The following is a 25,668-nucleotide window of genomic DNA, read 5'->3' on the forward strand; positions in this document are numbered from 1 at the left end:
GTGGCACAATCTCAGTTCACTGCAACCTCCACCTCCCAGGTTCAAGTGATTCTTCTCCCTCAGCCTCCCAAGTAGCTGGGATTACAGGCATTCCCCACCACGCCCGGGAATTTTTTTTTTGTATTTTTAGTAGAGATGGGGTTTCACCATATTGGCCAGGCTGGTCTCGAACTCCTGGCCTCAGGTGATCTGCCCGCCTTGGCCTCCCAAAGTGCTGGGATTACAGGCATGAGCCACTGCACCCAGCCTTGGTTCTTTAACAAAATCTGTCATTGCTCCCAAAATCACGTGGTAGGGGTTATTCATTCTTCCTTGAGTTTAGCTTGTTTATCTTTGTTGTTAATATAAGTTTCAGATATTTCTTTTCTTTTTTCTTTTAGGGACAGGGTCTTGCTCTGTTTCCCAGGCTGGAGTACAGTGGTGCCATCACAGCTCACTGCAGCCTCCTACTGCTGGGCTCAAGCAATCCTCCCGCCTCAGCCTTCCACTTAACTGGGACTATAGGCACACACCACCACAACTGGCTAGTTTTTGTTGTTTTTAGACAGAGTCTCGCTCTGTGGCCCAGGCTGGAGTGCAGTAATACAGTCTTGGCTCACTGCAACCTCTGTCTCCTGGGTTCAAGCAATTCTCCTGCCTCAGCCTCCCGAATAGCTGGGATTATGGGCATGCGCCACCACGCCCGGCTAATTTTTGTATTTTTATTAGAGATGGGGTTCCACTATGTTGGCCAGGCTGGTCTCGAACTCCTGGTCTCAAGTGATCCACCAGCCTCAGCCTCCTACAGTGCTGGGATTACAGGTGTGAGCCACCGCGCCCAGTTTGGCTAGTTGTTTTGTTTTTGCTTTCATTCATGTTTTTTTTTTAATGTGGTAGCTGGAGTCTTGCTGTTGCCCAGGCCTCCCAAAGTGCTAGGATTACAGGCGTGAGCCATCGCTCCTGGCCTAGGAGGTCACTGTGATACCCTGTTTGAAGGGGATGGGGCCTGGACAGAGCAGAGGCTATGATGGGAGCCCCCTCTTCCCTTCCCGTCTATGACTCTCATTGCCCTTGCCCAGTTTTCTCTGCTTCCATTTACTTTTCATTTATTTATTTATTTTTAGAGACAGGGTCTCACTGTTATCCAGGCTGGAATGCAGTGGCGTGATCATAGCTCACTGCAGCCTCCACTCCTGGGCACAAGAGTCCTCTCACCTCAGCCTTACAAGTAGCTGGGACTATATGCATGGGCCACCACGCCAGGCTATTTGTTTTATTATTGAGTAGAGATGGGGGTCTCCCTGTGTTGCCCAGGCTGTGTCAAACTCCTGGCCTCAAGCATCCTCGCACCTTGCCCTTCCAAAGTGCTGGGATTACAGGCCACCCCACCCTGCCTCTCCAGTCCCTGACTGTCCCCACTGGCCAGCCCCAGAAAGCCCAGCAATGAGGGAGCCAGGCTGGGGCAGGAAACACACGGCAGCCTCTTCTCACGCCCACTTTATTAGGGGGCAGGTGTGGGAGGACCTAGGCCTGCTGTGCCTGCAGTAGCGCCCGCACCTGGCGGATCTGCCAGTCGACGCTGGAGCGCGCAGTGCCGCCCAGGGCACCATACTGCTCCACACTGTGCCCGTAGTCCCACACGCAGCTCACGTCGCCCGAGAACAGGGGGCTGGGGAGAGAGGAAGAGGTGGGCCAGGGCACCGGGCCACCCTGGGCTCCAGGCACCCAGGCTCACTTCCTAGGAGGCAGCATGGGGAAGGGGATGGGCCGCACCTGATGGTCTGCAGCTCCTGCAGTGACAGCTGGTTGAGGGCGACCCCCTTGGTCTCGGCCATGAACACAGCTTTCCCGGAGGCCTCGTGGGCCTGGCGGAATGGCATCTGGGTGCCAGGGAGGAAGATGGTGCTGAGGCAGCTTTCTCCATGCCCTGATCTGCCTCCATTGCCTGCACCCCCTTCCTTTTTTTTCTTTTTGACACAAAGTCTCGCTTTGTTGCCCAGGCTGGAGTGTAGTGGCGCGATCTCACCTCACTGCAACCTCCACCTCCCAGGTTCAAGCGATTCTCCTGCCTCAGCCTCCCAAGTAGCTGGGATTACAGGAGTGTGCTACCACACCCAGCTAATTGTTGTATTTTTACAACAAAAGAGACCATCTGGTCTCGAACTCATGGCCTCAAGTGACCCGCCCACCTCGGCCTCCCAAAGTGCTGGGATTACAGGGGTGAGCCACCAGGCTGGGCCGCTTGCACCCATTCCTGAGCTCCCCCACCCTCTGGGGGGCACCCCATCTCCTCACCCTCCCCCTGGCTGCTACACACTTACCCCTTTGCGGACCAGGTAATAGGCAAGGTCAGTGGCCAGCATGTCGGGGCTGAGAGCCTGTCCCATGTTCTCTTGGTGAATCTGGGGGCACAGGTGGGTGAGTGGTGAGCCCTGGGGACCCTGGGGTCTGAAGCTGCCAGGCCCAGGACCTGCCCCTCTGCCAGGACGTCCCTGCCTTGGGCAGATACTCTCTTACCCACTCGGCTCTGTCTCACTCTCAACTTGAACCATCTTCTCATAATTATTGATAATATTTATGTGCGCTATTAACGCTTACTGGCCTGTATGTTTTACTGGCCTTTATGTTTTCAAAGAGTCCTTATCTTTACATGCATCAGATGTTCCTGGAGGATTTGTTTTCTGTTTTAGGAGACAGGGTCTTGCTCTGTTGCCCAGGCTGGAGTGCAGTGGCCATTATAGCCCTCTGCAGCCTGGACTCAAGGGATCTTCCAGCCTCAGCCTCCCGAGTAGCTGGGACTACAGCCATGCACGCCACTGTGCCCAGCTAATTTGTTGTTGTTGTTTTGGGCTTTTTTGAGACAGGGGCTTGCTCTGTCGCCCAAGTTGGAGTGCAATGTCACAATCCTAGCTCTCTGCATCGTTGAGCTCCTGGGCTCAAGGGATCCTCCCACATCAGTCTCCTAAGTGGCTGAGACCACAGGTACATGCCATCACGACTGGCTAATTTAATTTTTTAAATTTTACAGACAGGGTCTCGCTATGTTGCTCAGGCTGGTTTTGAACTCTTGGGCTCAAGTGCTTCTCCTGCCTCAGCCTCTCAAAGTGCTGGGATTACAAGCATGAGCCACCAGGCCTAGCCACTGGAGAATTTAGTAAGAAAAAATACAAATTGCTGGGGAGCACCCCCAGAGTCTCTGATTCAGCCATCTGGAGTGGGGCCTCACATCACATTTCTCAGGACTTCTGAGGTGACACTGGTGCTGCTAGTTGGGGGACTAGCTTTCAGAAACACTGCCTTTTTTTTTTTTTTGAGATGGAGTCTTGCACTGTCACACAGGCTGGAGCGCAGTGGCGTGATCTCTGCTCACTGCAATCTCCATCTCCTGGGTTCAAGCAATTCTCCTGCCTCAGCCTCCTGAGTAGCTGGGATTACAGGCGTGTACCACCACACCCAGCTAATTTTTATATTTTTAGTAAAGACGGGGTTTCGCCATGTTGGCCAGGCTGGTCTCGAACTCCTGACCTCAAGTGATCTGCCCACCTTAGTCTTGAAAATTGATGGGATTACAGGCATGAGGCTCTGCACCCAGCCAAGAAACACTGATTTCAAGACATATCCTGAACTATTTAGGAATGAAATGATGTGATGATGGGAATTTGCTTCAAAATAAGGGGGTAAGGGAGTGGGAGAGAGCTGTGGGTAAAGACAGCTGGAGCCAGGATGTCCATGAGTTGATTATCACTGAAGCTGGGTGTCGGTACATAGGGTTCATTATGCATTCTCTAGCTGTTATATACATAAATTTCCCATAATAATTGATTTTAAAAGAAATCAGCCAGGCAAAGTGGCTCATGCCTGTAATCCCAGCACCTTGGGAGACCAAGGTGGGAGGGTGGCTTGGGGCCAGGAATTTGAGACCAGCCTGGGAAACATAGGGAGACCCTGTCTCTACAAAAAATAAAAAAATTAGCCAGGCATGGTGGCGCATGTTTGTAGTCCCAGCTACTCTGGAGACTGAGGTGGGAGGATCACTTGAGCCCAAGAGTTTGAGGCTGCAGTGAGCTACTACCGCACCACTGCACTCCAGCCTGGGTGACAGAGAGTGACCCTGTCTCTAAAAAATGTTTTTTAAAGATATTTAATTTAATTTAATTTATATATTTGTAGATGGAGTTTTACTCTGTGGTCCAGGCTGGAGTGCAGCGGCATGATCTTGGCTCACTACAACTTCCACCTCCTAGGTTCAAGCGATTCTCCTGCCTCCGCCTCCTGAGTAGCTGGGATTACAGGTGTGGGCGGGCCATCACGCCCGGCTAATTTTTGTATTTTTAGTAGAGACGTGGTTACGCCATGTTGGCCAGGCTGGTCTCAAACCCCTGACCTCAAGTGCTCCATCTGCCTCGGCCTCCCAAAGTGTGAGGTTCCAGGCATGAGCCACTGCACCTGGCCTTTTGTATAGATTTTCTTCTTTTAAAGAGTTCTGGTCAGGCCAGTTGACAGGCCCCAGGCCCCCTGAGTCTCATCTACTTCCACTGCATGGCAGCAGTTTCTGTCCATTCCCTGTTCCCCAGGAGCAGGAGCGAGCACACCTCTCCTTCCCTGCCCCAGGTCCTCCAGCCCCACCTCACCTCCTCCCAAGGCCACTCTCCCCGAATGCCCACCCCAGTGCCTGGGACCTAGGGGAGGAGAAGCAGGTGGGTGATGTCTTGCCTGCAGCGTAGAGATGACGCCAGTGGCCACCTGGAGCACGGCACTCATAGTGTCTGACACTTCAAACACAGCTTCCTTGTCCTCCTGGGAGGCACATGGCAGGAGGTGAGGGCCTAGCAGCCCCCTGGCACCCAGGGTGCCCACAGCCCCACTCCCCTACTGAGGCATCTCCACTGCCTTCCATGGGAAGAACACTCAATACCCCAACAAAGGAAGGGCAGAGAGTTCAAGGGCAGCCACGGATGGAGCTGTGTGCACAGGATGGGAGGATGTATGGCAATCCCGGGATGGGGCCCTGCCTGGGTGTGCCAGAGCCCTGAGAACTGGCACGTAGTAGCCAGGCCTCCCCCGGCCTCGCACCTGTAAGTCTTTGTTGTAGGTGCTGGGAAGTCCCTTGAGGGTCATCAGGAGCCCGGCACACTGCGGGAAGAGGGAGGCACAGGGGCTGGACCCGGGATCCTGCCCCCGGCCACCCACCATCAGCCCAGAGGCCCCGCCCCTCCCCCTGCCTTGCTCACCCGCCCAAACACACGCCCAGCCTTGCTCCGGATCAGCTCCAAACTGTCGGGGTTTTTCTTCTGGGGCATCAGGCTGCTTCCCGTGCTGGGGACAGAGGTGCTGGCGCTGAAGGGGCTGGACCCTTGGCTGGTCCAGCAGCGCAATGGCCAGATCTGGAGGAGGGGTGGGGCGGGGAGGAAGGAAGCCACGTCCGCGGGCGGCGGGGAATACAGAGGCCAGCAGGGGCAGATGGAGGTGGCAGTTCAGGGCTTACCTGTAGGCATCTGAGAGCTGCACAAAGCTGAATTCCTTGCTGCAGTAGAGGATGAGGTCCTCGGCCATCCTGCTGAGATGGGTCATGCACAGCGAAGCCCAGAAGAGGAACTCGGCTGGGAGAAAAGGTTCCCAGTCACCAGGCCTCTCCCATCCCCACCTAGCCTGACCATACAGACGGCAGGAGGAGGTTAGGCGGTGGGGGGACCCGCCTGATTTTCCTTTTTCATAAAGATGGGGTTGTGCTATGTCGCCCAAGCTGGTCTGAAACTCGTGGGCTCAAGCAATCCTCCTGCTTTGGTCTCCCAAAGTGCTAAGATTACAAACGTGAGCCATTGCACCTAGCCTGTTTTTTGTTATTGTTGTTGTTTTAAATAAACCAGCTTTACTGAGTTATCACTCACATACAATTTATCCATTTATTTATTTATTTTTTTGAGATGGAGTCTCGCTCCCATCGCACAGGCTGGAGTGCAGTGGCACAATCTCGGCTCACTGCAACCTCTACCTCCCGGGTTCCAGTGAATCTCCTTCCTTAGCCTCCCGAGTAGCTGGGATTACAGGCATGCACCACCATGCCCAGCTAATTTTTGTGCTTTTAGTAGAGACGGGGTTTCACCATGTTGGCCAGGTTGGTCTTGAACTCCTGACCTCATGTGATCCACCTGCCTCGGCCTCCCAAAGTGCTAGGATTAGGGGCGTGAGCCACCATGCCTGGCCTATTTATTTTTATTTTATTTTATTTTTTGAGATGGAGTTTCGCTCTTGTTGCCCAGGCTGGAGTGCACTGACGCCATCTCGGCTCACTGCAGCCTCTGCCTCCTGGGTTCAAGCGATTCTCTGGCCTCAGCCTCCTGAGTAGCTGGGATTATAGGCACCTGCCACCACACGCCCAGCTAAATTTTGTATTCTTAGTAGAGATGGGGTTTCACCATGTTGGCCAGTGCTGGGATTACAGGCATGAACCACCATGCCCCACCCAATTTACCCATTTAAGGTTTACACTTCAGCGTACAATATTACCACAACCAGCCTGTCCGTGGAGGTGTGGGAGGAAACTGGAGAGAAGCTGGGCTGAAGGACTAAAGGGAGGCACAGGGCAGGGGACTGGCTCCCCAAGACTCACCCACAAAGTCCCGCTCACTAGTGGCATCCATGCTGTTGAGAGTGATGGCCCCAAAGTTGAGTTCTGGGGGGTGGGAGGAAGCAGGGGTAAGCTGGAGGACAGGGAGTGGCCCCCTCTCCCCCAACTAGGTTGCCCAGCCCCCTCCCCGATCAGAGTGGGGCAGCAGCTGGGGGGAGGGATCTTTTGCACAGTCCCAGGAGGGAGGCAGGAGCCCTGAGTCTCTCAGTACCAGGCATCCCTGCCATGAGTGACCCCTGGACTTGATGACCTCAGTGCCCGTAGGCAATGAATGAAGGTTTCACCAGGAGCCACAGGCCCCTGCCCTCTGGTTTCAGGTGTGTCTGCAGGTCCTAGCGGGTGCTGAGGGTGATTCTCCCTGGGGAGGAGGGGCAGGATGTCTCACCTGCTCGGAGCAGCTCTCGGTCCACACCCAGGGGATTGCCTGCAATGGCCCCACTGCAGGGACAGGGATTCATGGTGACCAGGCCTCCTGGCAGGCAGCCCTGACACACACACACACACACACACACATACACGAACGCACACACAGAGAACCAAGTCCTGGTTGCCAGGGCAACCACCTGGCGCTCAGCCTCTTCCCTGGCCCAGTCTCCTTGGGTACAGAATACTTGTCCCCAAGTGTCCACAAAACACTTGTCCCCAAGCACCAAGTCACCCTGGGTGCAGGACACTTGTCTCCTGACACATGTTCCCATATGTCAGGCTGAAGGCAGCAGGCTGGGCTTGCCAGGAGCCTTGCTGGAGGGCTCTGGCCCTGCTCAGACACATTCAATGGCTTGGTCATCCCCACCTTAGCGAGAGCAGGGTCCCCAGCTGAGCAGATAAGGCAGTTTTCTGTCCCACTCTGCCCTTCCCAGCTCTGTTAATCCCTAAGGCTATGCAGCAGCCACCCCCACCAGGCCCTCGGGGCACTGGAGCCTCACCCACCTCCCCAGGGGCAGGACATTGATCCGCTTCCGCACCTCCAGCAGCCGCTCAGAGTCTCGGGTCAGCGCCACGGCGTGGCTGTGGGAAGCCAGGGGCAGGAGGGTCAGGGCAGCCGGGGTCCTCCCCTCTAGCACAGCCCCTGCACCTCACCTGGCTCACCTCAGAATCCAGTGGCTCCAGCGGATGGGCTGGGCCCTCTGCAAATGGGTGTACCCCGGGAAGAGAACGTCACGTTCCCTGTGGGAGAGGAGGAGCAGAAGGTCGGGTGGAGGCTCATGCAAGGCCTGCCTGTGACACTGGGACCCTGCAGGCCTGGGTCACCCCTGGAAAAAGTGTCGCCCTGCAGCACTCCATCTGAATAAGGGATCTGGTGATCTCCCAGGGACAAATCGGTCTTAAGGGCAAAAGAGGCCAGAAGTGGGACCGTGTGAACCAAGGACTGGGCCTGAGCTGTGGGGCTTCCTGCAGTGAGGCTTTGCCAGAAACACCCCAAGTCCAGCCTCTGTCACTCAGCATCTACGAGCAGGGGCCAGAACAGGGGAGGAGGCCCGTGTTGGGTATGACTTGGCCGTGGGAGGTTTCGTTTGAGGACCCTAGAAATAGCTGGGGCTCATTCAAGGGCTGCTCTGAGCAGGTGAGATGCCCTGCACCTCATTCAAGTAGGCAGGGCAGAGGCAGAGGTGCTGTGAGTGACGGTCCTGTTTTCTTGTTGTTTTGTTTTGTTTTTATTTTTACAGACAAGGTCTCGTTCTGTTGCCCAGGCTGGAGTGCAGTGGCATGATCATAGCTCACTGCTGCTTCAATCTCCTGGGCTCAAGCGATCCTCCTGCCTCAGCCTCCTGAGTAGCTGGGACTAAAGGGACATGCCACCATGCCCAGATAATTTTTAGTTTTTTGTAAAGATGGGGTCTTGTGGCCAGGAGCGGTAGCTCACGCCTGTAATCCCAGCACTTTGGGAGGCCAAGGCAGGCGGATCACGAGGTCAGGAGATCGAGACCATCCTGGCTAACACGGTGAAACCCCATCTATACTAAAAATACAAAAAATTAGCCGGGCGTAGTGGCGGGCGCCTGTAGTTCCAGCTACTCGGGAGGCTGAGGCAGGAGAATGGCGTGAACCCAGGAGGCAGAGCTTGCAGTGAGCCGAGATTGCGCCACTGCACTCCAGCCTGGGCGACAGAGTGAGACTCCGTCTCATAAAAATAAAAAAGATGAGGTCTTGCTATGTTGTCCCGGGTGGTCTGAAACTCCTGGTTTCAGGCAATTCTCCTGCCTTGGCCTCCCAAAGGGCTGGGATTACAAACATGAGCCACCATACCTAGCCTGTTTTTTTTTGTTGTTGTTTTTGAGAAAGAGTTTCGCTCTTGTTGCCCAGGCTGGAATGCAGTGGCGTGATCTCGGCTCACTACAACCTCCACCTCCCAGGTCCAAGAGATTCTCCTGCCTCCCAAGTAGCTGGGATTACAGGTGCCCACCATCACACCCAGCTAATTTTGTGTATTTTTAATAGAGATGGGGTTTCACCATGTTGGCCAGGCTGGTCTTGAACTCCTGACCTCAGGTGATTCACCTGCCTCAGCCTTCCAAAGTGCTGGGATTACAGGCGTGAGCCACAGTGCCTGGCCTGTTGTTTTAAATAAACCAGCTTTACTGAGATATCATTCACAATTTACTCATTTAAAGTTTACAGTTTACTGTACAACCATCACCACAACCAATTTTAGAACATTTTCATCACCCCATAAAGAAATTCTGTACTCAAGGCCAGGCACGGTGGCTCAAACCTTTAATCCCAGCACTTTGGGAGGCCAAGAGGGAAGGATCACTTAAGGCCAGGAGTTTGAGACCAGCCTGAGCCACATAGCGAGACCCTGTTTCTACAAAAAATTTAAAGAATTCATGGCTGGGCACGGTGGTTCACGCCTGTAATCCCAGCACTTTGAGAGTCCGAAGCGGGTGGATCATGAGGTCAGGAGATTGAGACCATCCTGGCTAACACGGTGAAACCCCGTCTCTACTAAAAATACAAAAAATTAGCTGGGCGTGGTGGTGGGCACCTGTAATCCCAGCTAGTCGGGAGGCTGAGGCAGGAGAATGGCATGAACCTGGGAGGCAGAGGTTGCAGTGAGTGGAGATCACGCCACTGCACTACAGCCTGGGCAACAGAGCAAGACTCCGTCTCGCAGGTGGTACACACCTGTGGTCCTAGCTACTCAGAAAGCTGAGGTGGGAGGATCATTTGAGTCCAGGAGTTTGAGACTGCAGTGAGCTATTACCGAGCCACTGCACTCCAGCCTAGGTGACAGAGCAGGATCTCATCTCTAAAGACAATTTAAAGTTAAAAATTTAAAAATTAAGCCGAGCGCAGTGGCTTATGGGTGTAATCCTAGCACCTTGGCAGGCCGAGGCGGGCGGATCACCTGAGCTCAGGAGTTCAAGACCAGCCTAGTCAACATGGCAAAACCCATCTCTACTGAAAAAAATACAAAAATTAGCTGGACATGGTGGTGCACACCTGTAATCTCAGCTACTTGGGAGGCTGAGGCACTAGAATCACTTGAACCCAGGAGGCAGAGTTTGCAGTTAGCTCAGATGGCGCCACTACACTCCAGACTAGGCGACAGAGCAAAACCCTGTCTCAAACAAACAAACAAACAACAACAACAACAAAAAATTAAAGAAACCCTGAACTCAGTAGCAGATACTCCCTGTTCCTCCTAGCAGCCCCACCCCACCTGCTGGGTGACAATTCTTGTGCCCTTGTTTTCCCCCAAGTCTGCACAACAGGGGTCACAGGGAGTTGAGGAAGAGGAGGGGTCTCTGACAACACATGGAGACTCCTCAGCAGCTCTTCGTCCAGGTCTGCAAGGAACAAATCCAGTCCCAAAGACACCAGGTCCCAGAAGCTAAAGCCTGAATTGATGCCAGCAGGAGGCAGCCTTTGGCTCTGTCTTTTGCCAGATGGGCTGGGTGAGGAGGCGAAGCTTAGGATGGGGGATTGGGGGACAGGCAGGGTGGGGAGTGACTCTGGCTGCTCCAGGCACAGCCAAGCTAGCTGTGCTTGGCTTAGCTTCCTGCCCTCAAATCCGCAAACGGTGAGTTTTGTTTTTTTTTTTCTTTTTTTTTGAGACGGGAGTCTCGCTCTGTAGCCCAGGCTGGAGTGCAATGGCGCAATCTCGGCTCATTGCAATCTCCTCCTCTCGGGTTCAAGCAGTTCTCCTGCCTCAGGCTCCCGAGTAGCTGGGATTACAGGCGCACACCACCACATTGCCTAATTTTTGTATTTTTAGTAGTAGAGACAGAGTTTCCCCATGTTGGCCAGGCTGGTCTCGAACTCCTGACCTCAGGTGATCCACCCACCTCGGCCTCCCAAAGTGCTGAGATTACAGGCATGAGCCACCGCACCCGGCCCCACAAAGGGTTAGTCTTCTCTGCCTGCTGAGCTAGACTGGCATGGGAGTACTGGGGCCTGCAGGAAATGTCCCACTCCTGGCTGCTCTGCCTCGATCCTGGAGTTCTGGGATGCCCCTGTCCCCTAGGGCCTGGCACCCCCACCCTGTTCACCCCTGCCCCCTAGGTCTCCTGTTCAGGCTGCCATCACACCTCTGTCTGCCCCCTGGGTGTCCCTGTAGGACTCACGCCTCTGCCCGATCCACCATGGTCCTAATGAGCTCCCAGAGGAGGCCCGAGAGCGTGGAGCAGGTCTGCCGCATCCACAGCCTGAGGTCCGTGACCACCTGTGCAAGGAGGAGGTGGTGCTCAGGGAGGCCGATGTGTTGCTTCCCTGAGGAGCCAGGACCGTTGCAGAGCTCTAACTGCCTCAAGGTTGGGACAACACGGAGCAGCGGGTGGAGGGGCTAGAAGCACCTGGTCATTCCGGCTCCGTCCCGTGTGCAGCTTCCCTGCCGTTTCACCAATGAGCTCCTGGAGGTGAAGTGAGACCCAGGGTCATGGTCTATATCCCCGGAGGAGTCAACCCAGGCACGGCAGGGTTCCTCATCAGCCCTGCCAACCTACCTCCATACCCCAGGGCTCCGGGTCCTGCCCAAATCTCTTGCCATTTCTGCTGAGGCCTGTTCTTTTTCTTCTTTCTTTTCTTTTCTTTTTTTTTTTTTTTTAATTTTTGTAGTTGTGGGACCTCATTATGTTGCCCAGGCTGGTCTCGAACTCCTGGCCTCAAGTAATCCTCCCACCTCAGCCTCCCAAAGTGCTAGGATTATAGGCATGAGCCAGGGCGCCTGGCTCATGTCCTGAGGTCTCACCTGCTGTCTGACAATGGCGAAGTAAACAGAATGATGGTGCTAATGCTCAAAGTGGTCCCGGGGCAAGGTGGAGAGGGGAGGCCAGGAAAGGGGTGGGGCTCCAGGTGTCGTACCTTCAGGCGGCGCTCATTGGCTGTGTGGATGTCCTCATCATTGGAGTTGAGTTTGAAGGTGCCCTGGGCCCACTCCTCAGCCACCTATAGCAGGTAGCAGCAATGCCAGGGGTCAGGTGAGCAGGCATCAGCAGCCAAGAGAGCCCCTGCCCTGGTCCCACCCTATCCCTGATGACTGCCTGTCCCTGTCCAGGAGCTGAGTCCTGGAAGCGCACCCTGGGAGGGGGCATCTGGGGCCCAGCACATCTTTACCCATGAGCCATGTGGGCCACACGGGTCATGAAAGGATGGAGAGAGGCGGTCATCAAGGCACACAGTTAAACAGCACTTAAGTATATAATTAGTTCAATGTGAAACCACAGATGGGCAACACTGCACTGTTTGCTCAGGGATTTGGTGGGAGCCTGGGGCCCCAGGGAAGGAGCCTTGGGTGGGGCTTGGGCCACGGCGAGTACCTTGTCTAGGCCATGGAGTATCTGGTCCATCTCAGCCTTGGTGAGGAGCCCTGCCTTCTCCAGGCCCCTGCTGTAGGCTTTGCTGCCTTGAACATCCACCTCCCAAAGGTGCCGGTCGTAGGCAATGGATGCGTTGAACTTCTCCATGATGGGGTCCACTGCACCCACAAACCGGCCACCCCAAAGCTTCCCACTCTGGCCAGGAGAGCAAGAACAATTAGTCTCTCCTCCACCCTCCAGAACAGCACTTCTTGCAAAGAGTCTTCGGGAAACTTATCAAGTCTGATGGTAGCAGGGGCATCAGATCATTCTAACTGGGCAGACAAGGAGGCTGAGACCTTCCCAGAGTCACCACCCTGGGAGTGAGCATGGGAACATGGCTGAACACCAAAAGTTTGGGTTCTTTTTTTTTTTTTTTTTGAGACAGATTCTCACTCTGTTGGCCAGGCTGGAGTGCAGTGGTGCCATCTCGGCTCACTGCAACCTCTGCCTCCCAGGTTCAAGAGATTCTCCTGCCTCAGACTCCCGAGTAGCTGGGATTACAGGCACGTGCCACCACACCCAGCTAATTTTTGTATCATTAGTAGAGATGGTGTTTCACCATGTTGGCCAGGCTGGTCTTGAACTCCTGACCTCAGGTGATCCTCCCACCTTGGCCTCTGAAAGTGCTAGGATTACAGGCATGAGCCACTGTGTGTGGCCTTGAAGTTGGGGTTCTTTCCCACCACATGGCACCCCTCCAAGGAGATGGTGGCAGGGCCTGAGGCACCCTGGGACCACAGCAGAGCTTCTGGAACCTTTCCCACCACTGACCAAGGTGCCAGGTGCCATCCTAATTGTTGACACAACCCTCTGGGGTAGGCACCAATACAATTCCACTATGAAGAGGGGGAAACTGAGGCACAGAGCAGCCTGCTCTCACCTGGGGTGGGATAGCCAGGGCTGCGGCCCAGCAGTCTGAAGTCAGAACCTATACTTCTCACCCATTCCACCAGTGCTTCTGGACTTGGCTCTGGTGTCCAGAACCTTTGCTACAGGGACAGGCAAAGAGGTCTTGAGGGTCTCCACCAAGCTTAAGTGCCCTGCAACTCTCTCCCTCACAGCTTGGAGCTGGACTAAGACGCCAATTCCTACTGCTCCCCTTGGCTCTGAAAAGCACCCTGACACCCCCATTGTCACTGGCCTAGGAGGTCACTGGGTGATCCCTTACTCCCTAGGAGCCAAGGGCAGAGGAACGGTACGTAGGCATCTACGTTTTGTTCGTTTTTTTTTTTTGAGATAGAGTCTCACTCTGTTGCCTAAGCTGGAGTGCAGCGGCGTGATCTCGGCTCACTGCAACCTCCACCTCCCGGCTTCAAGCCAATTTTCCTGCCTCAGCCTCCCGAGTAGCTGGAATTTTAGGTGTGTGCCACTACACCTGGCTGAGTTTTATATTTTTAGTAGAGACGGGGTTTCACCATGTTGGTCAGACTGGTCTCGAACTCCTGATCTCAGGTGATCCCCTGACCTTGGCATTCCGAAGTGCTTCGGATTACAGGCATGAGCCACTGTGCCCAGCCTGTTTTGTTCGTTAAAAAAATCTTTTTTAATTCTTTTTTTTTTTTTTTGAGATGGAGTCTCTCTTTATCACCCAGGCTGGAGTGCAGTGGCGGGATCTTGGCTCACTGCAAGCTCCACCTCCCAGTTCATGCCATTCTCCTGCCTCAGCCTCCTGAGTAGCTGGGACTACAGGTGCCTGCCACCATGCCTGGCTAATTTTTTGTATTTATTTTTTTTTTTTTAGTACAGACGGGGTTTCACTGTGTTAGCCAGGATGGTCTTAATCTCCTGACCTCGTGATCTGCCCACCTCAGCCTCCCAAAGTCCTGGGATTACAGGCGTGAGCCACCGCACCCGGCCTTTAAATTCTTTTTTAGACACAGGGTCTGACTTTGTTACCCAGGTTGGAGTGCAGTGGCACCATCATAGCTCACTACAGCCTCAAACTCCTGAGCTCAACCAATCCTCTCGCCTCAGCCTCCCCAATAGTTGAGACTACAAGCACGCGCCACCACACCCAGACATTTTTTAAAAAATTTTATAGGACTGGGAGTGGTGGCTCACGCCTGTAATCCCAGCATTTTGGGAGGCTGAGGTGGGTGGATCACGAGGTCAGGAGATAGAGACCATCCTGGTCAACACGGTGAAACCCGGTCTCTACTAAAAATACAAAAATTAGCCGGGCGTGGTGGCGCTCGCCTGTAGTCCCGTCTACTTAGGAGGCTGAGGCAGGAGAATCGCTTGAACCCGGGAGGCAGAGGTTGCAGTGAGCCAAGATCACGCCACTGCACTCCAGCCTAGGTGACAGAGCAAGACTCTGTCTCTAAATAAATAAATAAATAAATAAATAAATAAATAAAATAAAATAATTGGTAGAGACAGGGTCTCACTATGTTGCCCAGGCTGGTCTTGAACTCCTGGGCTCAAGTCGTCCTCCAGCCTCAGCTTCCCAAAGTGCTGGGATTACAGGCATGAGCCTAGGCGCCGGCCACATCTATGTTTTGAAAGAGGGCAGAGGCCAGGGCATGGGACAGAGTGGGGAGGGGGTACAGAACACCTGGGGAGCAGCCCTAGTGCCCAGGACTGGGAGGAGGCTGGGGTAGAGGTGGGCATGTCACTTCACTGACGTCCTTTTTGTGGAAGGGAGTCTACAATGGCCAATGGGGACATATATCCTCCTCTGTCCCCCTGCAATGCCCCAGACTTCTATTAACCACCTGGCCTGGCACCTATTATTAAACCTCAGGGGCTGGGCGTGGTGGCTCACACCTGTAATCCCAGCACTTTGGGAGGCCGAGGTGGGCGGATCACGAGGTCAGGAGATCGAGACCATCCTGGCTAACACGGTGAAACCCCGTCTCTACTAAAAACACAAAAAATTAGCCGGGCATGGGGGTGGTGGGCGCCTGTAGTCCCAGCTACTTGGGACGCTGAGGCAGGAGAATGGCGTGAACCCGGGAGGCGGAGCTTGCAGTGAGCTGAGATCATGCCACTGCACTCCAGCCTGGGTGACAGAGCAAGACTCTGTCTCAAAACAAAAACAAAAACAAAAACAAAAACCCTCAGGGTTGGGAGCCCAGGCAGGTGGATCGCTTGAGGTCAGGAGTTCGAGATCAGCCTGGCTAACGTGGTGAAACCTCATCTGTACTAAAAATATAAACATTAGCCAGGCGCGGTGGCAGGAAGCTGTAGTCCCAGCCACTTGGGAGTCTGAAGCAGGAGAATCACTTGAATCCTGGAGGTAGAGGTTGCGGTGAGCAGAGATGACGCCATTGTACTCCAGCTTGGGCGACAGAGCAAGACTCCTTCTTAAAAATAATAATAATAATAAGATAAGGATAATAATAGTACCTATCTGATAGCCTTGTTGTGAGCATTTAATCAGATAATATTTGCAAATTGCATACATAACACGGTGCTTGGTGCTCAGGAAGGACTCGAGAAATGCCAGCTGTTACTAAGGGAGGGCTGGCAGGGGATAGGACATGCTTCAGCTCCACTCCTGGTTCCTGTATGCACCCCAGAGACCTCTACGGTGCTCTGGCCCTGAGCTGTGAGCTGACCCCTCCATGCCCAACAGTCCTGGCTGCCAAAGGACTCTGCCCTGCAGAGGTGGCCTCCACCCCCACCCCATCTTTGAGCTGGTCCTGCCCCTTACCTCACAGCTGCCCCACCAAGCCTAGATCTCCAGCAAAGCACCATGTGGGGCCCTGGTCCTGATCACTGGAGCCAGCCAGTCAGAATTGGGGCCGGCCTGCCCCTCAGCCAGGAGCCTGGCACCACCTCCTCCAGCGGGCTCCTGGGCCACCCTGCCTAGGTTGTTGGTAATAAAAACAACTACTTAATAAGTGGAGCTGCAGCCAAACCAATTAGTGCCAACCTACAGGAAGGCCTGGGGCAACCTGAGGTCACCTGGAACACTGGGCTTGTTGGAAGCCAGACCACTCTGCTCTAGAACCAAACTCCTATCCTTACTGGCAGGCATAATAGGACCCCACAGGGAGATCAGAGTGAGGTGCCTCCCCTTGGGCACTGAGGAGGGTGGAGGCCCAGTGTGGTAGCAGAAGGTGCTACTCCATGCCAGGACACATTTGGGCCAGAATGGTCTCTTCAGGGCCAGGGGATGGGGCACTGAGTTGGGCTGGGTTGAATGAGCAACAGTTAAGGTCGAATGTACATGGGAAATACCAGTTTGGATTTGTGGGGTTTTTTTTCTTTTTTTGAGGTGGAGTCTTGCTTTGTCACCCAGGCTGGAGTGCAGTGGTGTGATCTCGGCTCACTGCAACCTACACCTCCCGAGTTCAAGCGATTCTCCTGCCTCAGCCTCCCGAATAGCTCGGACTACAGGCACCCACCACTACACCCAGCTAATTTTTGCATTTTTAGTACAGACGGGGTTTCACCATCTTGGCCAGGCTGGTCTCAAACTCCTAACCTCAGGTGATCTGCCCGCCTCGGCCTCCCAAAGTGCTGGGATTACAGGTGTGAGCCACCATGCCTGGCAGGTTTTTTTATTTTTATTTTTTTGAAACTGGATCTCACTCTGTTGCCTGGGCTGGAGTGCAGTGGTGAGATCATGCTCACTGCAGTCTCAAACTCCTGGGCTCAAGCAATCCTCATGCCTCCGCCTCCTGTGAGACTACAGGTGTATGCCACCACACCTGGGTAATTTTCAAAATCTTTTTGTAAAGACAGGGTCTCACTACATTGCCCAGGCTGGTCTGGAATTCCTGGGCTTCAGCAATCCTCCCGCCTCGGCCTCCCAAAGTAGAAATATCAGTATTGTTGTGGTTAGCCACCATTTATTGAGCACCTACTGCTGCTCAGCCCTGTGCTAGGGATTTCACATATGTTATTACGGCCTTTTATGAGGTGGGCAATATTACCCCTATTTCACAAATGAGGAAAGAGGTTTAAAGGGCTCAAGCGACTGGTACAGAAACCAAGTCTGTTTGGCTCCAAAGTCCAGGCCCTACCCCCCGTGCCATGACCCAGAAGCTTGCAGGGCACTGAGCTTGCAGGGCATTGAGAAAGAGGAAGTGAATTGCTAGCTAATGAAGGCCAGAAGGGCCTGGAACCCAGACCTCCTGCTTCCCGGAGTTCCCTTCATCAAGCATCAGGCGAACAGCCCCTTTCACCTGAAGGGTCCAAAGCAATGGCCTCATAATCTAGTGCCTTACAGAGTGAGGCCAACAGCTATTATTACCCCCATTGACAGATAAATCAACTGTGGCCCAAGGAAGGAAACCTCTGCCTGGGAATCCAGCAACCCAGTGGTCAGGAGGAGAGGCCAGAAGCCGCTGACCCTAAGAGGCAGGGTCCAGTGAGACAGGAAGGGACCAGGCACCAGGGTTGCTGGAGCCACGAGGCGACGTCCCCTTTTTCCTGGCTCTTTCCACATGCCACAGTCAAGGACAAGAACACTTAGGGGCTGAGCCTTATCCTATAAACAGGAACAATTGCTCTAGCAGGAGAAGGGATGTGGTGTGGGGTGGGACCTGACAGGAGGACACGTGGGAAGAAGGAAGGAAGATGTGGAAAGCTGAAGGCTTGGGAGCCACTTTTCCTGGCCAGGCAGGCATCACTGTGAGGTGAGGGCAGAGCCACTCTACCCCTAGTAGTGGGGGTTGGTGGGTTTGCCACAAGGGCTGCCTGGGTACACTGGTGAGTCCCGGTAAAGGTGACTGCTGAGCTCCAGAAGATGCGCCCGGGAGGGCTGGGGGTGCAGGCTTCCTGGGTAATTTTCAAAATTACTTCCTGGAGGGCGATTCCCAGCAGGGTGGCCCAAGGCAGGTCTGGCGCCTCCACTCTCTCCTTTGGAGGCTAGGAGGACCGGAGTCCCCGAGGTCCCACTCACCTCCGAGGCCATGTTGGGCGGTTTCTCGTCGTCCGGAAGCTTCGGTCCTCCGGGTCTGGAAGACAAGACCGGACTGACGACCTCCTTGGCCAGCAGAGTCCCCCGGGCCGGGCTGGCTCCGAGGTCTGGGCACTGCGCTTGAGGGAGCGCAGCCCTTGGGGACGCGGACGTGAGCGCGCGCCACGGTGCTCGGCGTCCTCCACGCCCGTCCCGCCCATCCGGCCGCCGCGCACTCACCTCCGCCTGGCCGCACGGATAGTGTCGCGCCCGCCACTGGCCAGGGCTTTTCTGGCCGGGATGGCGTCAGCAGCCGCCGGTCCTGTGTCCATCCCTGGCGGCGGCCGCGCCAATAGGAGGCCGCCCGGCGGGGTAGGCGTTGCCTCCGTCCTCCAATCCTGGCCGTGGGCGGGGACACGGGCTGGAGGCTAAGCGGCCCCGGGGCGGGGAAGCGGGCAGGGAAAGGGTTGGGGGAACCCCGACGGGGAAGGGGCCTGGGCTGGGGTTGAGGAGGGTAGTGCCCTGGCGTTCGCGCTGTGGTCAGCAGACACGCAGGGGACTGGAGACTCGGGCCAGGGGTAGAGGCTATGACATCAGGCCCGGGCCTGGCGGGTTCACAAGATATATAAGGTGAAATGGCATGTTCGCTCATTCATTCATTCATTCATTCATTCAACAAACACGTACCAGGCACCTCTATGTGCCAGGTACAGAGAAAGGCATCAAGGAAAAAGGAAGGAGCATCAGAAATAAAGCCTGTGCCAGGCGCGGTGGCTCACAGCTGTAATCCCAGCACTTTGGGAGGCCGAGGTGGGAGGATCGCTTGAGGCTAAGCGTTGGAGACCAGCCTGGGCAATATAACAAGATCCCGTCTCTACAAAAAAATTAATTAAAAAAAAAAATAGCCAGGCATGGTCGTGCACGCCTGCAGTCCTAGCTACTCAGGAGGCTGAGGCGGGAGGAGCACTTGAGCCCAGGAGTTCGAAGCTGCAGTGAGCCACTGTGCCACTGCACTTCAGCCTGAGTCCTCTTAAAAAAGAAAAGAAACGCGGCCGGAGGCTGGGCGCGGTGACTCACGTCTGTAATCCCAGCACTTTGGGAGGCCGAGGCGGGTGGATCACGAGGTCAGGAGTTTGAGACCAGCCTGGCCAAGGTGGTGAACCCCGTCTCTACTAAAAATACAAAAATTAGCCGGGCACGGTGGCGGGCGCCTGCAATCCCAGCGACTCGGGAGGCTGAGGCAGGAGAATCACTTGATCCCGGGAGGCGGAGATTGCAGTGAGCTGAGATGGTGCCTTTGCACTCCAGCCTGGGTGACAGAGCAAGATTCCGTCTCAAAAAAAAAAAAGAAAGAAAGAAAGAAAAGAAAAGAAAAAAGAAACGCAGCCAGGCACAGTGGCTTACGCCTTTAATCCCAGCACTTTGAGAGGCTGAGGCAGGTGGATCACCTGAGGTCAGGAATTCGAGATGAGCCTGGCTAACATGGTGAAACCTTGTCTCTATTAGCCGGGTGTGGTGGTGGGTGCCTGTAGTCCCAGCTACTCCGACGGCTGAGGTAGGAGAATCACTTGAACCAGGGAGGTGGAGGCTGCAGTGAGCTGAGATGGCACCACTGCACTGTAGCCTGGGCGACAGAGTGAGACTCTCTCAAAAAAAAAAAAAAAAAAGAAAGAAAGAAAGAAAGAAAAAGAAAAAGAAAAGAGAAAACAAAGAAAGAAACGAAACAAAAGAAATGAAGCCTGACTTCAAGAAGTTCCAACATAGCATGGAGGAGGTATGCAGGGAGCACAGGGGTTGGCGGAGGCGCTATGTTGGGTACTCAGGGAAGATGTCCTTGATCTGATTAATTAATTATTCAACCAAAATGTCAGGCTGGATTCTAGGCACTGGGAGTACCCTGAAGGGGCTTCTAGTGAACCTGTCTTCTGCACTGGGTCTTGGAAGATGGGGGGAATTTGCCCAGGGAAGAAGGGGAGAACATTCCAGGCAGAGGGAGAAGTCTGGACAAAAAATGTGACTGGCCTGCTTTAAGAACAGGAAATCATTCAAGTGGCTATAACTATAACAAAAGGTAGGGAGGAGAGGCGGAAGGAGTTTGGGAGAAGGCTGTGAAGAGTTTTCAATGTCAAGAGAGGGAGTTTGTTCTTGGTCCTATAGGTCATAGGAAACCCCAATCGATTTTAAAATCAGAGGAGCCAAATTTATTTTATTTTATTTTTATTTATTTATTTTTTTGAGATGGAGTTTCGCTCTTATTGCCCAGGCTAGAGTGCAATGGCACGGTCCCAGCTCACTGCAACCCCCGCCTCCCAGGTTCAAGCGATTCTCCTGCCACAGACTTCCAAGTAGCTGGGGTTACAGGCATGCACCACCACGCCTGGCTAATTTTATATTTTTAGTAGAGATGGGGTTTCTCCATGTTGGTCAGGCTGTTCCTGAACTCCTGACCTCAGGTGATCCGCCCGCCTCAGCCTCCCAAAGTGCTGGGATTACAGGGGTGAGCCACTGCGCCCGGCTGAAACCCCATGTTAAAAAAGAAAGAAAGGAAGGAAGGAAGATAAATCTATAGTATTGAGGATGGAATGGAGGGAGAAGAAGAGACCAATGGCTGGAATGTTTTGTGATTTGAAGGGGTTTAGCCCTCACTCAACTCAAGAGTGGAATTACTTGGAGTTCCCAGAATGCACCCAACTGTTTCATGCCTTCCTAAATGCTCTTCCCTGTGCCTGGGATGCCCTTCCCTCAGTGTTGGTCTTGCTACCTCCCATTAGTCCATCAGTATTTTTTTTTTTTTTTTTTTTTGAGACGGAGTCTTGCTCTGTCCCCCAGGCTGGAGTGCAGTGGCACAATCTCGGCTCACTGCAAGCTCCACCTCCCGGGTTCACGCCATTCTCCTGCCTCAGCCTCCCGAGTAGTTGGGACTACAGGCGCCCACCACCACGCCCAGCTAATTTTTTGTATTTTCAGTAGAGACGGGGTTTCATCGTGTTAGCCAGGATGGTCTCAATCTCCTGACCTCGTGATCCACCTGCCTCGGCCTCCCAAAGTGCTGGGATTACAGGTGTGAGCCACCGCGCCTGGCCTCATCCATCAGTATTCTAGCCAAACATCATCAATGTCAGGTAGACTCCCAGCTGATCCAGGCATCCGACTCTGGGCTCACATGTGATCCTGAGTATACGGGCATTTAGCAGTCTTTTCCTGATTTGGGAGCACTGTAGTAGTGCCTTCTGGGCCTTCTCGACTACCCAAGTGGTGAGCTCCTTGCCAACAAAGCCTCATCTGACACATTTGTGTTCCTTGACTCTCAGCCCTCTCCTGTCTTTCCCCACAGAAGCCCTAGAACTGGGCTGTACCTGACCACTGGGAGGACAGGAAAGACTGTTAGATCAACTGTATGCCTTGTGGTCCTGAAAAATGCCAAAGTGGAGTGGCAAGTCCCAAGATCCAACAGCTAGTGTCTGAGGCCTGGCATCCCTTCCTGGGAGGCCTCATGTGAAAGTCAGTGGCATTCTGCAGACGTGAGGTCGTACTTCTGAATATCCAGCAAAATACTGGGGCCAAACCCTTTGACAAATGAACTGAGGCTAGAAAGAGAGTTGGAGAAGTGGTTTGACAGCAGAGCTGTAACCACAATACCTAACATGGGTAAGTCATGCTCTTACATGCCACATGGGTGGCAGGCTCTGAGCTAAAATTCATCTCATTGCATCTTCACGACAGTTCTGTTTATAGATAAAGAAACAGAAGCTGGCTGGGATCCGTGGCTCACGCCTGTAATCTCAACATTTTGGGAGGCCGAGGCGGGCAGATCACCTGAGGCCGGGAGTTTGAGACCAGCCTGACCAACATAGAGAAAGCCTGTCTCTACTAAAAGTACAAAATTAGCTGGGCATGGTGGTGCATGCCTGTAATCCCAGCTACTCGGGAGGCTGAGGCATGAGAATCGCTTGAATCGGGAGGCGGAGGTTGCAGTGAGCCGAAATCGCGCCATTGCACTCTAGCCTGGGCAACAAGAGTGAAACTCCATCTCAAAAAAAAAAAAAAAGAAAGAGAAGCTACAAAGGGTTAGGGTTAGGGATTAGAGGACATGTACACAGGCACCCAGGTAGAAGAGGACAGTCAGTCTGGCTGCCCAGAAGACAGAAGAGAGATTGTCAGTCCAGGTTTGTTTGCAACAAACAGCAAGCTTGCAAGCTTGGCATACGTGGAGGCCATGCTGTAGGGATGGGGAAGAGACCCAGGAAGAGGAGAAAGACAGGAAGGCAAGCCGGGCACGGTGGCTCATGCCTGTAGCCCCAGCTACTTGGGAGGCTGAGGCAAGAGAATCGCTTGAACCCAGGAGGTGGAGGTTGCAGTGAGACGAGATCGTGTCACTGCACTCCAGCCTGGGGACAGAGCGAGACTTGGTCTCAAAAAAAAAAAAAAAAAAAAAAAAGACAGGAAGGCAGCATAAAGGCTTGCAAAAAACAAAAAATCAAAAACAAATAAACAAAAAGCAGATGAGTCAAAAGTGTCTGCAGCTGAGTCCCTGACAGTTGACACTGAAATGGACGTGAGCCTTTATCTTGACAAAGCATCCTTGGCATTAAAGACTCATAGGAGGGCAGGGCGAAGTGGCTCATGCCTGTAATCCCAGCACTTTGGGAGGCTGAGGTGAATGGATCACCTGAGGTCAGGAGATTGAGACCAGCCTGGCCGACATGGTGAAACTATGTCTCTACTAAAAACACAAAAATTAGAGAGCGGCCCTTCCTGTCCTTGCCATGAGGCTGCAGCAGGTGCCAGAGTCCAGAAAGGTATTCATTCAGCGAGACTACAGCAGTGGCACACGCTGCCAGTTCCAGACCAAGTTCCCCATGGAGCTGGAGAACCAGATTGATAGGCAGCAGTTTGAAGAAATAGTTCAAACTCTAAATAACATTTATGCAGAAGCAGAGAAGCTTGGTGGCCAATCATATCTCGAAGGTTGTTTGGCTTGTTTAACTGCATATACCATCTTCCTATGCTTGGAAACTCATTACCAGAAGGTTCTGAAGAAAGTCTCCAAATGCATTCAAGGGCAGAATGAGAAGATCTATGCTCCACAAGGCCTTCTTCTGACAGACTCCATTGAGTGAGGACTGCGAGTTATTGAAATTACCATTTATGAAGACAGAGGCATGAGCTATGGAAGATAAACCATAGAATTAAAGATCCCACTTCCAGCCAGGCCCCTCATGTATCCATTGGCCAACTGCAGAGTGTCCCTACCTCCTCTCTAGAGCATCATTCCTTTCTATCTGCCGCCAGAGCCACAGTGCCATTTACTCCAAGGACTTTGTAAAATTCCACACCTGGAATGACCTCTAGTTGCTCAGTATCCACTTTTTGTCTCCAAATTGTGTAGGACTCTGTAATCTTTTGACTAGTTTCTGAGAAAACACAATGAAGCATTTCACTTTTTTTATTGAAGGCCATTTAATAAAACGCAGCTGGTCAGCCCAGTGCAAAGCTTATTATCTGTCACCAGTACGTACCATTGGTTCTCTTCATTCCTTGGGCCAGCCTCTCAGGTAGCTTTAGACCTCAACAAGTTGTATCTTTGCCAGTGTTCCATCTTGTTCCCCTAAATTAATAAAATGCTTTTCTCCAGGATTTCGGCGAGGGTTGGCTGTGGCTGTGGTTTTCCTAATGCACCTCCTAGATTTCAAAGATTTACCAGTTTTACCATGACTCAAATATTAATATCTGTTTCTACTATTCAGTTCCTCAAACTGAAGCTCATTGAAAAAATAATGTATAATGTTATTTGTTTTATTATAGCAATTATTCCTCATTAAAGCAGTATTTAATGCAATTTCCAGTTATTTCTTTGGAGAATGTTATGTCATTGTTGCATTACCTTAAATGTTGTGAAGATGTGATGTGTGTTGCTTGTTCATCACAAAAATCAGTAAGCACAATAAAGTGGATGCCAAACCATCAAACACATAGATGTTCCTGCTGGGTCCCTGGATATGTAATAAGCAGATATAAAAATATTTTAATTATAGTTTTCTTATAAATATAACTCATGAGAAAAAAATTTGATGGGAATAATATTGTATATTACTAATTTTTAACTATCCCTACGCAAACCTTATGACTCACAGAATTTTCTCATATACAGTATTCAGTGCACAGAAAACTTATGACTGGCTCAAGTACAGTAAGTTACTTCTAAGTAAAACTCTCAAGTCTGAGTCCATATTTGTAGCTCTGCTTTTGGCTGTACGTTTTCTAGGATCAGGGCTGCTTATGCCTTTTCGTTCATCCTTGAGGTTTGAGAGCACTGTATGAGGGAAAGAGTTTAAAAATACATTAGGAGACAGAAACCATTAAAAGTTTAACTGTCAGAGATATTGTAGGTGCTAATACTAGATATTGTCTTTCAGATTTAATTTCTTTTATGGGTCTGTTAATCATTCAATAAATCCCATAAGTATGTGTAATATTTCAATTGTGTAAAACTTGTCACTTTAAAGCCTGTAATAGTGTGTTTGTGTTTTCAACCCATTGCAATAACTTTGCTGAAATATTAACACATTAATAAAACTTTTCTTAAAAAAAAAAATAAAATAAAAATACAAAAATTAGCCAGGTGTTGTGGTGCACGCCTGTAATCCCAGCTACTCGAGAGGCTAAGGCAGGATAATCACTTGAACCCGGGAAGCAGAGGTTGCAGTGAGCCAAGATCACACCACTGCATTCCAGCTTGGGTGATTAAAAAAAAAAAAAGGCTGGGCACGGTGGCTCCTGCCTGTCATCCCAGTACTTTGGGAGGCCGAGGCGGGCAAATCACGAGGTCAGGAGTTTGAGACCAGCCTGACCAACATGGTGAAATCCTGTCTCTATTAAAAATACAAAAATTAGCTGGGCGTGGTGGCAAAGAGAATTGCTTGAACCTGGGAGGTGGAGGTTGCAGTGAGCCGAGATTGTGCCACTGCACTCCAGCCTGGGTGACAGAGTGAGACTCCGTCTCAAAAAAAAAAAAAAAAATGTGAGGGAGATATTAAGACATTCAAGATAAACAAAAGCTGAGGGAGTTTGGGCTGGGCACAGTGGCTCACGTCTGTAATCCTAGCACTTTGGTAGGCTGAGGTGGGCAGATCACCTGAGGTCGGGAGTTTGAGACCAGTCTGATCAACATGGAGAAACCCCGTCTCTACTAAAAATACAAAATTAGCCAAGTGTGGTGGTGCATGCTTGTAATCCCAGCCACTCGGGAGGCTGAGGCAGGCAATTGCTTGAACCCAGGAGGTGGAGGTTGCGGTGAGCCGAGATCGCTCCACTGTACTCCAGCCTGGGCAACTGAGCGAAAATCTGTCTCAAAAAAAAAAAAAAAGCTTGCCAGGCACAATGGCTCACGCCTGTAATCCCAGCACTTT

The 25,668-nt window shown here is 52.5% G+C and overlaps 2 protein-coding genes across 3 annotated transcripts; one reads left to right on the forward strand and one right to left on the reverse strand.

Annotated features, from left to right (window-relative positions):
• Positions 1-1,460: 1,460 nt before the first annotated feature.
• ASL (argininosuccinate lyase) lies at positions 1,461-18,602 on the reverse strand. 2 transcript variants are annotated; one of them, XM_054495120.1, is made up of 17 exons: positions 18,500-18,602; positions 18,263-18,317; positions 12,367-12,561; positions 11,912-11,995; positions 11,404-11,460; positions 11,176-11,273; positions 7,697-7,774; positions 7,538-7,615; positions 6,993-7,045; positions 6,590-6,652; positions 5,465-5,579; positions 5,211-5,295; positions 5,053-5,112; positions 4,693-4,776; positions 2,301-2,381; positions 1,753-1,859; positions 1,461-1,648 (listed from the first exon to the last, which is right to left on the reverse strand). In XM_054495120.1, the coding sequence occupies exons 1-17, from the start codon at positions 18,589-18,591 to the stop codon at positions 1,504-1,506; spliced, it is 1,530 nt and encodes a 509-aa protein (XP_054351095.1). In that variant the 5' UTR covers positions 18,592-18,602; the 3' UTR covers positions 1,461-1,503. The 2 variants fall into 2 exon arrangements, with proteins under 2 accessions (XP_054351095.1, XP_054351097.2); XM_054495122.2 differs by lacking the exon at positions 4,693-4,776 and having other exon boundaries at positions 18,500-18,593.
• A 4,423-nt stretch (positions 18,603-23,025) lies between these two features.
• On the forward strand, positions 23,026-23,538 carry LOC129041349 (golgin subfamily A member 7-like). The gene has a single exon (XM_054496861.2). It carries the CDS (start codon positions 23,026-23,028, stop codon positions 23,377-23,379), a length of 354 nt encoding a protein of 117 aa, XP_054352836.1. The 3' UTR covers positions 23,380-23,538.
• Positions 23,539-25,668: the final 2,130 nt, after the last annotated feature.

The sequence above is a fragment of the Pongo pygmaeus genome, chromosome 6 (assembly GCF_028885625.2).
Source record: "Pongo pygmaeus isolate AG05252 chromosome 6, NHGRI_mPonPyg2-v2.0_pri, whole genome shotgun sequence".
NCBI lineage: Eukaryota > Metazoa > Chordata > Mammalia > Primates > Hominidae > Pongo > Pongo pygmaeus.